Here is a 13,236-nt window from a genome sequence, read left to right as displayed (position 1 = left end):
GAGTTCAATAAACCGTAAAGTAAGACTCTGTTTTATCTAAACTCTGATCTCTGCACTTAAGTGATTTGCTTTTATTCAAACTACTTTGACACTGAGCTGAGGGACTAAGGGATCTAAAAGAAGAAGGCATTACAACTAGTACTGGAGTGTGGGACACTTCACTGGAAGATCCCTGCTATAATGGTCATGTAAGGTCCTTTCTGGTGCAGAGAAAGCAGCTCTGGATTGTTACAAGGCAGAACGATGGAGCGGTACTTCTGGAATGATGAGGAACACAGCAAAAAGGGAAACAGGAACATGCCTTTATCTTGGTACTCTTTTCATCCACTTTGCTGCCCTAAGTTACACAAATCTGTTACTTAAAGCGCTCAGTTTTCCAGTCCCAAAAGGAGCTGTGAAAGAAGATGAGTGAGCTGGTTCTAGCAATGGCTACAGATTGTGCAGGAAACAAAGTATGTGTGATGATATGAAGTGCATGGCACACTCATGCATGCATGCATCAGTTTAGAAGCAACCATGGTTTTGAGTTGATTCCAAGATCAATCATTTCTCTTTTAAGACAGAAATCTGTTTCATTGTCACAGATTAAATACACCACTGGCCCTAGTCAGACACTCTGAAAACTCATGCTGATGGCTAAATGGGATGAAACGAATCAAAATGAATGTACGGATCAATACAACCCATTCCCACTAACTCAAAGTACATGTTCTAATGATGGTAGATTATCTTCATATAAAAGTAAGATGTTTATTACTATATAACATTCTAGATATTGCTTAGGGCTTAAGCAAGGACAACCAATAAACATTTGGTTAGGTATTACTTACGCATGCCACCCCAGATCCTGTGCCTGTATATTCGACCAATATTGTCAATTTATAAAGTAAGCATGTATAAGGCATTGAAATAGCTTGTGCCTTCATAACTTTAAACATAAGGTTGCCCCAACAGAGACGGTTTCACTATAACCAAACCTACCATACAGTCATAAAACTCCATGGTACTGTTTGGCCCAATGCCCATTTATGATGTTATTCCTGTGGAACTACCTCTTGTAACACTGGCTAGACTACAGTCGTGTTTTCCCCAAACCAATTACTAGGTAGCTTATACTAACAAGAGATAAACCTCCTTCTGAAAGTTTACATTAGCAAATATTCTATATCAAATTAAAGCATTTATTAACATAGTATGATCTAATAATTTGAATTATTAGGGTTCCATTACTGCTATAGAGAAAACAAAGTAACATTCATATTTTCTAATATAAGGAAAGTAGTACATTTTAATTTCAAGACAAGGTAATTTCTTGAACACAATAAATACAAAGCAGATGGAACTGTGGTCTGTTTTAATCTGGATATTGTTTAGGAAACAACATGAAAAGTGAGTCCAAAAAGTTTTCAAGTTTCTAAAGAAAACAGTCAATTCTTAGTCAAGTTTTTTCTTTCTCAGGGTCAAGTGATCCTATTTTCTCTCATACAATTGTTGCCTTTTTAAACCCGAGGCTCCATTAAAGTATAGAGGACACGCACAGTCAGAATGGGGGATGGAGAGGAAAGGAAACCACAGAGAAAGGGAAGTTAGAGACCTGATGTATAGTATTTCACAGAAAGTGAAACAGAAGTACATGTAAACAACACAGTGCACATTATCAGACCTCATGCAGACCTACTTGTCCTGCTATTTCAATGGTATTCAGCTTTAGTGAACTATATCATCAAAATCTGGCAAAGTTTTCATACTTTACACACAGTAGGCATTTAAGTGATGTTACTGTCAAACTACTTTAAAATCTAGTTAAGGTATAATGAGGGGCATCTCCTCCAAGTAGCTTTCCTGGATTAGGCCCAATCCTATCCTGATACTTTTTCTTCTCATCCTTTCAGTATTTATGCACTGTTTTTAATACAACAATGCCTTACTGTTTTCTTGACCTGTTAAGTGCTGCAACTTACTTTGAAAAGTCTGGATAGAAATCTCTAAAATTTAAACGATATTCTGTTGCCTTTTGAGTAAAATGAACACAATCATACTGTTTGTCACCCATGATCAACACGAAGATCAATTATTTTGTTAACGAAGAGGTAAGACAAAATGAGATCAACTTCACAAGCCACATAGAAACATGAGGCTTTTTTATATCTTCTGTGATGCTGGCTTTTGAGGTTCTTGTTTACAGGGTTATTTACTCCATACACCAAATAGTCCTTTTGCTACCTTTCCATCAGGCTATACATGATATACTTTTGTAAGCTCATGCCTACCTCATTCTTCATAGTCCCTTTTAACTTGCTATGGGTTTAAAAGATATTAGAGAAATGTATAAAGTAAACATTAATAATAGCTAACATTTACATAACAGTTTAAGGTTTGCAAAATACTTTACAATCATTTTATAAATTTCATTTAAATAGTGTCAGGGTGAGGTCCGTAGGGATCAATCTATATAAACATTAGCATATGAGATTAATGAGATTTTATCAAACGTATTATGGCTACATGAAAACACTGAAAATCTTAGTTGTGCTCTACACCATTGAAGCCACTACTGGTAAGGAACCTCTAACTGTTGATTAAGTGTTGATTTACTATCATTTGTAAATTAATTTGTAACTCTCTTAAAGTATTTTATACACGTGTAACGATATATCCCTAATCATCCAAATACACAATGTAATATTAGAAACAGTACATGGACTGTCAGGTGAAAAAGAAAATGAGTAAGTGAATGGAGAAATGAGAAAGATGGTAACCAAGTATCAAGAGATTGGGAAATGGTTGGAGCCCCTCTAGATCTAGTATTATGTCTTCTATTTCTTTTATACTCTCTCTCTATTACCCTGTAAAGTGTTTAAGACACAGTGGACACTCAATAATAAAAGTGCATGTTCAGACGTTAAATGTTTGTTTTTTTCATCATGGACCTGTGTCTTCACTGGCATTACACTGATGCAGGTGCAGACCAACTACTGCTCTGCACCTCAGAGCCTAAAAAGTTGCTTAGTGCACGGAGACCTTAAATAACTCGCCTGTGGTCACACAGCCCATATGTGTCAGAAGTGGGACCTGAATCCAGGTCTTCCTGACTTGAGGCCTGATCTTTCTAACCACTATGACATAGCTATCTTGAAGCTTAAATACTTAAACATGGCTTTTAACAAATTTTTAAGTCACACCTCAATGTTTAACTTGGATATATATAAAGTTATTATTATTCTCCTCTGATATATACTCAATCCATCCATGATAGGTTCCCATGAATCTGGGGATTCTCTTAACTAACTTTTCATTGGTCCAGAAGTGGGTACCACTTTTTCTTTAACTTCCCCATAATTTTTCAATTTTGCTGAGGAGAAATCAGAAATAGATTAAGGTAAGGCAAGAAAGGGAGGCACAACTGGCTGAGGGAAGCCACAAATTCCTAAACACAAATGTAAAGAGGGAATGGAATGGTCTACTAAAAGGGTTGTCTTTGCATGTGAACAATGTCACAGGATTTCAAAACAGGATAGGGTAGAGGAGGAAACATTTTTTATTTAGTTTTCATACCTCAGTACAAAAGCCAAAATGTCACACACTCTTCTCCCATACCTTTTGACACATATATACTTTATATATATAAAACCCTTATGAATATACTTAAATAGTTTGTTCATGGAATGAATAAATGGGAAAGAGGACTTCAGCCAGAGACACTATGAAAAGAAGCTGAGAAAAAAAAGGAGTGATCGGCAAATGCTAGCTTTTGGATACTTTTCATTGCTGAAGACAGAGGCCAAGTCACATTTAGAAATCTAAGAAACAGAAAAAACTAAATGTTTCTTCTCCCTGCTACATATATCTGAATGACAGAGTAATGAAAATGGACAGAATAACCCATACACAAATCAAGTGATGAAAACAATGATATTTTAACTTATAAAAGATACCTATTTAAACATAAAAGCATAATCAAGAAACTTGTGTTCATATTTTATGTACTTAGACTTTTTTGAAAATACTAGTAGATTGCTTGGTTTTATGGAGTGTTCTAACTTTAGGCTTAGTTTGTGAAGTCAACTAGATGCAGTGGAAAGAATACTGGATTTGGAACTCAAAGGATCTGAGATGGAATGGTTGCTTTTCTACAACTACTTAAGTGACCTTGGGTCAAATTTATTTAACCTTTCTGGGCCTCAGTTTTCACATCTGTAAAATGAGGAGGTTGGACTGGTTGACCATGGTCCTTTTCAACTTTAAGTCTAGGACTGTATCATTCATAGGACTATAGTCCTAAGTCAGGGATCTTGGTGATCTAGTCCAACTCCTTCAGTGTAATGACAGGGAATTATATGTACTTATTTATTACTCAACTTATACTGACAAATTTATGGAATCTGGCTTCAGAATGCCACCAGAAGAGATGGCACATCACTGTATCATAATCTACTGCAAATAACTAACAGTGTGGATAACAAAGGCCTAAATTATGCAGAGCTGAATAGGAGAGTAGAAAAAATTATTAGCAGTCCACAAAGTCTTAGGTATTTTAAGCATTAAGAAACGATTCTACTTGTTTGTTGCTTACTAATATGCAACTGACCTGAGAGAAAAAATAGTGGTAAACAAATGTTCATTTTTCTTACAAAAAGTCAACTATTGAGTTCAACAGGGGAGCAAGACTATATATGGGCCTTCTGTTTGTATTTGCTGTGAATTTATGATTTCCTTTAAGAATTGTTTTTAGTGTCGAAGTTCTTTTAAGCAACTAAAGGAAGAGTAAAATAACGTATAAAATTGTTATATCCATAAAAACAGTAACCTGTTTGATAAAAAAAGAAGCACTGAGGTCAACAAAGTCCCTCCTGAAAACTGAGATACTTACATACTTCTCTTTGGGACAATACAGATTCAATTTCTATACATCTGGTTTTGGTTGTAAATTGATTTTCCCTTCACACCAAACATACTATGACAGAACAACATTATGTATTAGATAATTAAGTATTTTAGATGCTATCAGCCAGAAGGCTGGATTGAAGTCAACATGCTCACACAAAAAATTGCTAAGATATCTTCAACACATGCCAGCTGACAATCTTACCACTTGAAGCAAAAGTATATTTGTGTTGTGGCAGGGGAGAGGAAAAGAGCCACACCCAAAATTAAGGCTCCTTAAAGTGGTACTAAGTTTCAGATTTGTGATTTTCAGAATTATGACATTTAAAAAAAACTCCCATTTTTCTAAGGATATATACAAGCTATGTCAGGCTCAACATTTTTAAAGGAAAGTTCCACTGGTCAATACCACTTGGAGGGTGGGTCCAACACAGATTTAATACTAATCACAGAGATCTTTAAGTAAGAAATACAGAGACGACGGCCTAAGCCAAGAAGCTACTCTAGAAGGTCTAGAAGAGTGCCTTAGAACTAACCAGCCTCCCCTGAGTGTGGGATTGCTGGATGGGGTTAGATTCCAGGCAAGTAAACTTGAGAGACACGGAGAATATGGTAATTTTGATAGACTGACCCGAGCGAGCAGCACTCAGTCTGCCCTCTAAGGAGGACTAAAGCTCACGACCTGCCCTTGTCCTTCCCGGTGATCCTCCAGGACCCTCCCCGTCGTGAACCCTTGCGGGGAAGCCTCCCCCATGCTGGCCGCCGGCCATTCCGCTGCCCCTGCCCGGGTTCCTGGAGCCTCGTCTGGGGCTCCCAGGCGCTCCCACGCCCCCGGCCCACGCTTACCTTGGCCACATAGTCTTTCACCTCATCCAGGTCTCCATTTTTCAAAGCCCACATGAACTCCTTGTCGCACATCGCTGCGGTGGGGCCGGCCGGATGGAGAGGGGGAAAGAAGACGGCGGGCGGGACTGAAGGAAGGAGGATGAGGAGCGAAGGCAGCGGCGGCGGGCGGGGAGCGGCCGCGGGAAGCCCGGACGGAGGGCGGCACAGGAGGGCTGCTGGCCAAGGCGGTCGGACGCAGCAGCCACGGGAGCCGGGAGCAAGAAAGTTCTCTGAGAGCCGGGGCCGCGCCAAACGGAATCTGCCTGGAAAGGGAGAAGCCCTTCCACTTCCGGTTCACGCTCCCTCCAGTGACCCGCCCCCGGCTTCCTCTTCCTCTTCTCCCCTCCAACGCCCAGATCAAAGCCCCGCCCCCGTCACAGCAGGAACGTGGGGGTTGGAAGAGGCGGGGAGTGCTTAGTGACTGACTGGCCTCCTTGCGCAGGCGCGCTTAAAACCGGGGGGGGGGGGTCGGTGGAGTGATTTGAATTTGTAGAGGAGGCGGTAGTAGGGGTGCCAGAGAGGACAATTAATTATAGAAGAGTTTTGGAGCTCTTAGAGCTAGAAAGGACCAGTCAATTAGGCATTTATTAAGCATCTAGTATGTTCCAGTCACTGGGTTAGGTGCTGGGTATCTGACATTCAGTTGGGGAAGATAACATACATGTACGTATAAAAGGATGCACAACATATATGCAAAGCAAGTATATAAGTATAAAATAATTTGGGAGAAGAGCCAGTAGATAGCAGCAGGGGGATCAGGAAAGCCATATGTAGAATGTTACATCTAAGCTGAACTTTGAAGAAAACTAGAGATACTAAGAGGTGAGGTGGAGTGCATTCAAGACAGGGGAAATGCACAGTCTGTACAGTGGAAAGGGAGATGAACTGTCCTGTGTGAGTGAAGAAAGAGTGTCACTTTGGCTAGACCATAGAGAATGGGGAAAAACATAAAAAGGTTGGAAAGGTAGCTTGAAGCCAGCTTCTGAAGAACAATAAATGTCAGGCGGAGAAGTTTGTATTTTACCCTAGACATAGTAGGGACACTTACAAAGAAACTCAGGAGACTCACTCTAATTGGGCCCTAATCATCAGAAATCTTTTTCTTTTTTTTTTTTTTTGCAGAGAGCTAAGCCATAGCCTGAGATTATTCAACCCAAGCTAATATTTTGCCATTTCTTTTAGTGAAAGCCAGTTAAAAGGAGCAGAGTGGGACTAAGTCCAGCCTGAGTTGTTAGTTATGGTGGTTAGAGAGAGGCACTGAGAAATTCTGGCTGAGCACATTCCTTTAATGTCATATCTTATATGACCTCTAAAGCATGTTTGAATTTTGAGTCTTGGTTTTTTTTCTCCATAGCTAACTTCATGCTTGACAAGATTCTCAGAGTCCAAAGTATCGTTATAGAGTTGAAAGTTGATAATTCCCAAGGAAACTGAAAGTACTTCAAGGCTTTTCTACAACTACTTTCAAAGCCAATGAGTCTGGGGCAGTACTTGCCTGAGACATCTCTGAGGGCAAATGCCCACTGGGTAAAATTTATCAAAAATGGAACTGACTCAGACAAACTGGGAAGTCTAGTTACCTAACCAGAAAGGTAAGCGTTCCATATCTTCCTGCCTTTAAAGAGCAAAGACTTAATTCGGTAATACTGCCTAGGTATCGGTTGTTATATAGAATGAATATATTCCAGGAATGTTAATTATAAATAGGAATTTTTGTAAAATGAAAGCAACTCTCCTCATAAACTTGTTTGGACACAAGATTTGTCTTGTCTTCACAAACTAGAGATATGTCCGAAAAGAAATCCCTAGTAAATCCACTTGAAAACTGGACTAATGATGATGGGAAGGACTTTGACAGCTTAGTATTATAATGCTTATTATAATACTAGGAACACTTTCAGAGAACCTTCATAATTTCCAGAATTTTCCCTTTTCTAGGATTTAGATTGTCCTGTGTTCAACTCTTAGTACTTATCTTCCTACCTGAGACTACTGGGATTTCTCTTATACTTGAAGCCTGCTTAATTCCACACTTGCAACTCCTAAAATTCACTTTCATCTTTTTTTTTGTTTTAATATTTGTATCTAAGAAAATTCATCTAAAATATTACAGACTGCCATTGGTGCTTCTGTCTAATATTGCTCTAACTTGCAAGTTTCTTTAAGTTGAAACTTCACATTTTTCAAAGTGAATTAATGCTTTAATTTGTCTGTTTGAAATGCCATAAAATGACTTTACTCTAAATGGCAATACATCAATCAAGGCTAGATTTCCTTTGATGTAGCAGTAAGAAAAATGTATCAACCAATGTTCTGGGTACTTTGCTAGGAGCTGGGAATACAAAGATAAAAATGAACGATGTCCTTGACTTCAAAGAGCTTACATTATATTAGAAGAGACAACATATTCCCAAGTACAAAACGTGCATAATAAGGATATACAAAATATAAATATTTGTAAATATTTATAGAAGTATAAATAAATGTGAATTAGTTTCTTGGGGTAGACACTCCTTTCCTCCTTTTATGACCTGTCCCACAATGTTCTATCCTTAATCTTTTACCACATAAACTGTAAGAGCAAGAAACTAAAGGCCTTTTATTCACTTCTCCTCTTGGGGTTCCACTTACTCCCTTACTGCCCCCTACCCCTTTTACTGTTGCTTCTTCCTGTATAAGCATTTATTTTATTATTTATGATTTGAAGAATCTTTCATATAGTATTTGGTAGTTTTCAGTTCTTTTGAGGACTGTTTATAATCTTTTGACTACTTGCCTATTATGAAATGACTTTTGGTTTTATATATTTCTATTTATCTATTCATACATATAAATATATAGTATATAATAATATAGAAAATATAATACATATAAATACATATATATTTATATATCTATTTATATTTTGTCTAGCTTGGTTATAAGACTATTATTATAATTATTTGATGCAAAGATTTTTTTCTCCATCAAATACTTGTATACCTATCCTGTTAATTTTGCTCATGCAAATGCTTTTTAATTTCATGTAATTGAAATTATTTTTTGTTTTTACTTAAAAATTATTTCTCCTTTTTTTTTTGTAATCAACTCTATCCTGTATTTGTGAAAGCTATTGTCCCTGTAAGGCAGAGGTGTCAAAATTCCCAAGAATTGGGAAATATTTAACAAAATAAATACAAATACAATACAACATCGATAATCTTAATTTGTAGTTTTCTAATTTGATATGCAGCCCCGCAGGGATCTTTTTCAGCTTCAGTTGACACTACTACTTTAACTTTCCTTTTGTATATATAGAAATTGTTGAAGAAAAAGGCAAGAGTAATTTTGTATAAGAAAAGAAAAAAAATTAAATCCACTGATAAGGGATGTAAAGTATTTCCTTTTTTCTATAACAACTTGATTTCTAAGGGGAGTAGGAAAAGAAATTTGATTCAATAAAAACTTATTAAAATCAGTGTGTAAAGAAATGCAGATTTCTCACAAAAGGAACAGAAAATGAATTGTGGCATAAATATAAGGGCTATATTACCCAATAAAGGTTGTAGGGTGTTGCCAGCCAGTCAGTAAACGAACATTTATTTAGTACTTCATATGTGTCAAGCATTGTAGTAAACTTTGGGGATACAAAGAAAGGCAAAAACAGTCCCTACTCTCAAAGAGCATATATTCTAATGAGGAGAGACAACATGAAAATAACCAGTTTTGTATAAGTTATAAATGGAGTAGATGGATATTCATTTCAGAGTAGAAGCTGGAGGAAAGGGTTTTTTTTTATATATGAATAATGTGATAATTTAAAGGAGGCAGATAAATAACTTATTTTGAACAAACTGATAGAGCACGAGTATGAAAATATGAAACAATTGTTAAAGGTGCATTAGACTCTTTTGAAGACTATGGAATGGCCAAAGCTGCAAGGCATTTTGGTCTCTTGGGTCATTTGTATGGAACTGTTTTAAGATTCAAGAGGGTAAAGATCATAAAATGAAAAATTGTATAACTGGAGACTATGGAATGTCTAAAAAAGGATTGTTAATTTCATAGGTGATGTTGATTAAGTCTTTAACCTCATAAGTGAAAAGTGAATCATTGAGTACTAGGATATGTGTGAAGGTTGAAGAGGTGAATAAAGAAGCTTGACTGGACTGGAACGGGGGTAGAAAAGCTGTATGAAGAGATGGCGACCAGCAATCAGCTGAAAGATGGCTTCAGCTGCAAGATGCTCATTGGCTGAAGAGAGATTGGAACTCATTGGATAAAAATTCATCAGGTATTGTGCTTCAGTGCCACCTGGAGTTTTGTATTTTATTAATTTATTATATCTCTTACTGCTTAGATTCATTAGATCATTGATATTGTTTTTGCTTTCTCAGTGTCACTCAATGTGTGTGTGTGTGTGTGTGTGTGTGTGAAAAAGAAATTCAAGCAAGAAACAGATGCTCCCCAACCCTACATTCCTATCTTTGTTGTTCTTTGCTACCCTCTCTGGTTTGAGAGGGAAAATTTGGTGAAAGAGGTTTTACAGCTGCTTGGTTGTATCGAAAGAGATGCTGATATCTAATTGTATGACTCAGAATGTGAGTAAATAATTGGCTGGGCTTGTCTGTCTTGCTCAAAGAATCGTCTAGAATTACTTTGCAGTGAGCTGTCTTTGCTTCAAGTTGATTAGACAGTATAGCATACTGCTGAATAGATGGCCATTGGTGTCTCTATGTTGCAGAAAAAAAATACAGACTTATGAGCTTTCAGTTCTTTGGCTGAAAGACAACTGCTAGCTAAATTAAAAAGTATAATACTTAGCACCCTTTAAGGGTGATTGTTTGGTGGAAGCACTTGTAAATTTTTTTTAGTTTGAGAATAGATGAAAAGATTTGCCCATGAGGGGAGTGGTGAGCATCTGCTGGAGAGCAGTTAGTAGAGCAGCAGTTATATGTGGTATGTATGCTCTTCAGTGGCCCAGTGGTCCAATGACTTCAAAGACTGAAGTCTAGAATTGTGAGTTACCTCAAGGACATGAATTTTCTTCACTTGTGTGTTTCCTGGTCAGGTTTCCATCACAGATACTAAATACACTCATGGGAGAGTGTGACCCAGGCTTATGTGTGAATTGTGATATGTTTATTATTACTGCACATGGTTTGATATATAAATACATGTTATTATTACTTGCCATATTTTAGATAAATGTTCAAGCTTATAATCTAAAAGTATTATCATTATGAGTGGTGGCTTTGTATAGGTGGAAGCACATCAATGAGAACTTGAAAGCTGTACTGACAAGTAGGGGCAGTATATTTTCCCCACAACAGAGTCATACTTAGGGTTCAGGGAAAGTTTGAATGTTGCCGTGTTGTAGTGTTTCTTCTTTGGACTGGTAAACCTATCAGTGTGAGGGTAGGTTGAAATGAACAGTTAACCGCCTACCCTTTGTGAAATGTGAGTTGCTACAGTATGTTTGACCATACACTTGTTACATTTGGTTAAGAATTCTTCCTCTAATTATAGGTGAGAAGGTGCCTGATCTGGTTCTTGACTAAATTTTTAAATTTTATAACTTTAATATTCAGTTCAGATATTCATTTTGAGTTTATTGTGGTGTATTGAGTGTATTGTGGTGTATTCACTTAGTCAATAAGCATTAATTAAATGCCTACTATGTGCTAGGCACTGTGCTAAGTGCTAGGGATTCAAAAAGAGGCAAAAGACAGTCCCTGACCTCAAGGAGCTCACAATTTAACGGAGGAGATAACAAGCATACAAATATTACAAATAAGCTATATACAGGATAAATAGGAAATAATTAACAGAGGGAAGGCATGATAAAAGATATTGGGCTAAACTTGATTTCTTCCAGACTCCCAATTTTCCTAGTAATTCTTGTCAAATAGGGAGTTTCTTCCACGACAAGTAATGTTTATCAAACACTGAGTTATTGAGTTCAGCTATTTCTGATTCTTCCTTTTCTGGTCTATTCCATTGATTTACCTTTCTATTTTTTAACCTGTACTAAACAGTTTTGATGCTGTTGCTTTACAATATAGTTTGGAGTCTAAAAGTGCTACTGCCCTATTCATTCTAACTTGTAAAAATTATTTTTTCTAGATAATGGAAATCTCTTGTTCCTTCAAATGAGTTATTTGATTTCTTCTGCTTTCAATTTTTTTCTTTTTTGTCTTTTATGTCAAACACGTGGCTATACTTGGTATATGGCCCATAGCACTCTTGAGTGCAGCCCAAACCTGATTAAAATATAATCGGGAAATGTTAAACAAAGTAAATAAAAATGCAGTAAAACAGATAAAATTAACATGTGATTTTCTAAGTCAACCTGTGGCCTTCAGGGATCACTAATATACGGTTTGATGACTCCTGTGGCCCTCTGCATTCATTTGAGTTTGGCACCAGTGCTTTATACAGCTTATTTCCTTCATGCTTTCTCACTGTCACCCAGAGAATTTGTGCTTTAAAAAGGGAAGGAAGATCAAACAAACAGAAACATATGTTGATTCCACATTCATGTCTTTGTCTAACCCTAGTCGCATGAAAACAAATATCGCATTTCTTAGTGTTTGAGTACTATCTGAAAGTATTTCACTTTTTGTTGTTCAGTGAGTTTGGGTGTGGAGTACTCTGTTCACCTCTGGGTTCTACTAGATGAATGAGTAGGATTCTTCCCTTTCACTGAATATTCAATTATTTCCTTGATGCTTAGTTTTAGCTTTGCAGATGCGTATTACACACAGACATACATATATGTACATTTATACATACACAAAAACACACATATATGCACATCAAATACATATAAATATGCTTATTTTTGATAATCTCTATTCTTTACTTTTTGAACATCATTCCATTTTTCCTTGTTTAATTGTAACCATGGGTCAATCATGTGTTATTCTGAATGGTTCATTTTTTAATGTGAAATACTTTTTTCTTAGTACTGGCAAAATTTTGATATTGTAGTTTTGACATTTGGCTTATGTTTCCTGATAAAATGAACTCGGGGTTTATTTACGTTGGTGCTCTATGGATTCTCTTAATAGGAGTTACACTGTTTGCTTAAAGTATTTCTGGAAAATTATTCTATATGATTTCTTAGAGTAAGATTTTTTTCATGATGTTTTTCTGAGTGACCAACTTCTTAGATTATTTTTGTAGTCTCTTTTAAAGTTCAGTACCTATGTTTTAAAGAATTCTTATACATTCCATTAGCTTTTTTACTTGGCTCTCTATTTTTATGTTGCACTTATATTGCTCCCATGTTCAAGAATCTACTGTTATGAATGGTGTCTCAGTATTTTTTTCTAAATTCTATAGTCTTTGGTTATATAAGCACATATATGAATGTCACATTAATCAAGTCACTTAAACCTCTTTCTATTACTTAGTCTATTCCCTCCCTTCTCCTCCCTACTTGTCCCCTCCCCTTCCTACTCCTCCCTTCATAGGATTATTGTG

At 36.7% G+C, this 13,236-nt stretch overlaps 1 protein-coding gene across 1 annotated transcript in view; it reads right to left on the bottom strand.

Annotated features, from left to right (window-relative positions):
- Positions 1–6,093, bottom strand: part of MTPN (myotrophin) — a 62,764-nt gene extending 56,671 nt beyond the window's left edge. The window contains exon 1 of the mRNA XM_020998161.2: positions 5,731–6,093. Coding sequence (XP_020853820.1) covers positions 5,731–5,802 — 72 coding nt within the window. The 5' untranslated portion in view covers positions 5,803–6,093. The remainder of the gene's footprint in view (positions 1–5,730) is intronic.
- Positions 6,094–13,236: the final 7,143 nt, after the last annotated feature.

This window comes from Phascolarctos cinereus, unplaced genomic scaffold (genome assembly GCF_003287225.1).
Source record: "Phascolarctos cinereus isolate Bilbo 61053 unplaced genomic scaffold, phaCin_HiC Scaffold_1;HRSCAF=81, whole genome shotgun sequence".
Lineage (NCBI taxonomy): Eukaryota > Metazoa > Chordata > Mammalia > Diprotodontia > Phascolarctidae > Phascolarctos > Phascolarctos cinereus.
This window is presented reverse-complemented; position numbering and strand designations above follow the sequence as displayed.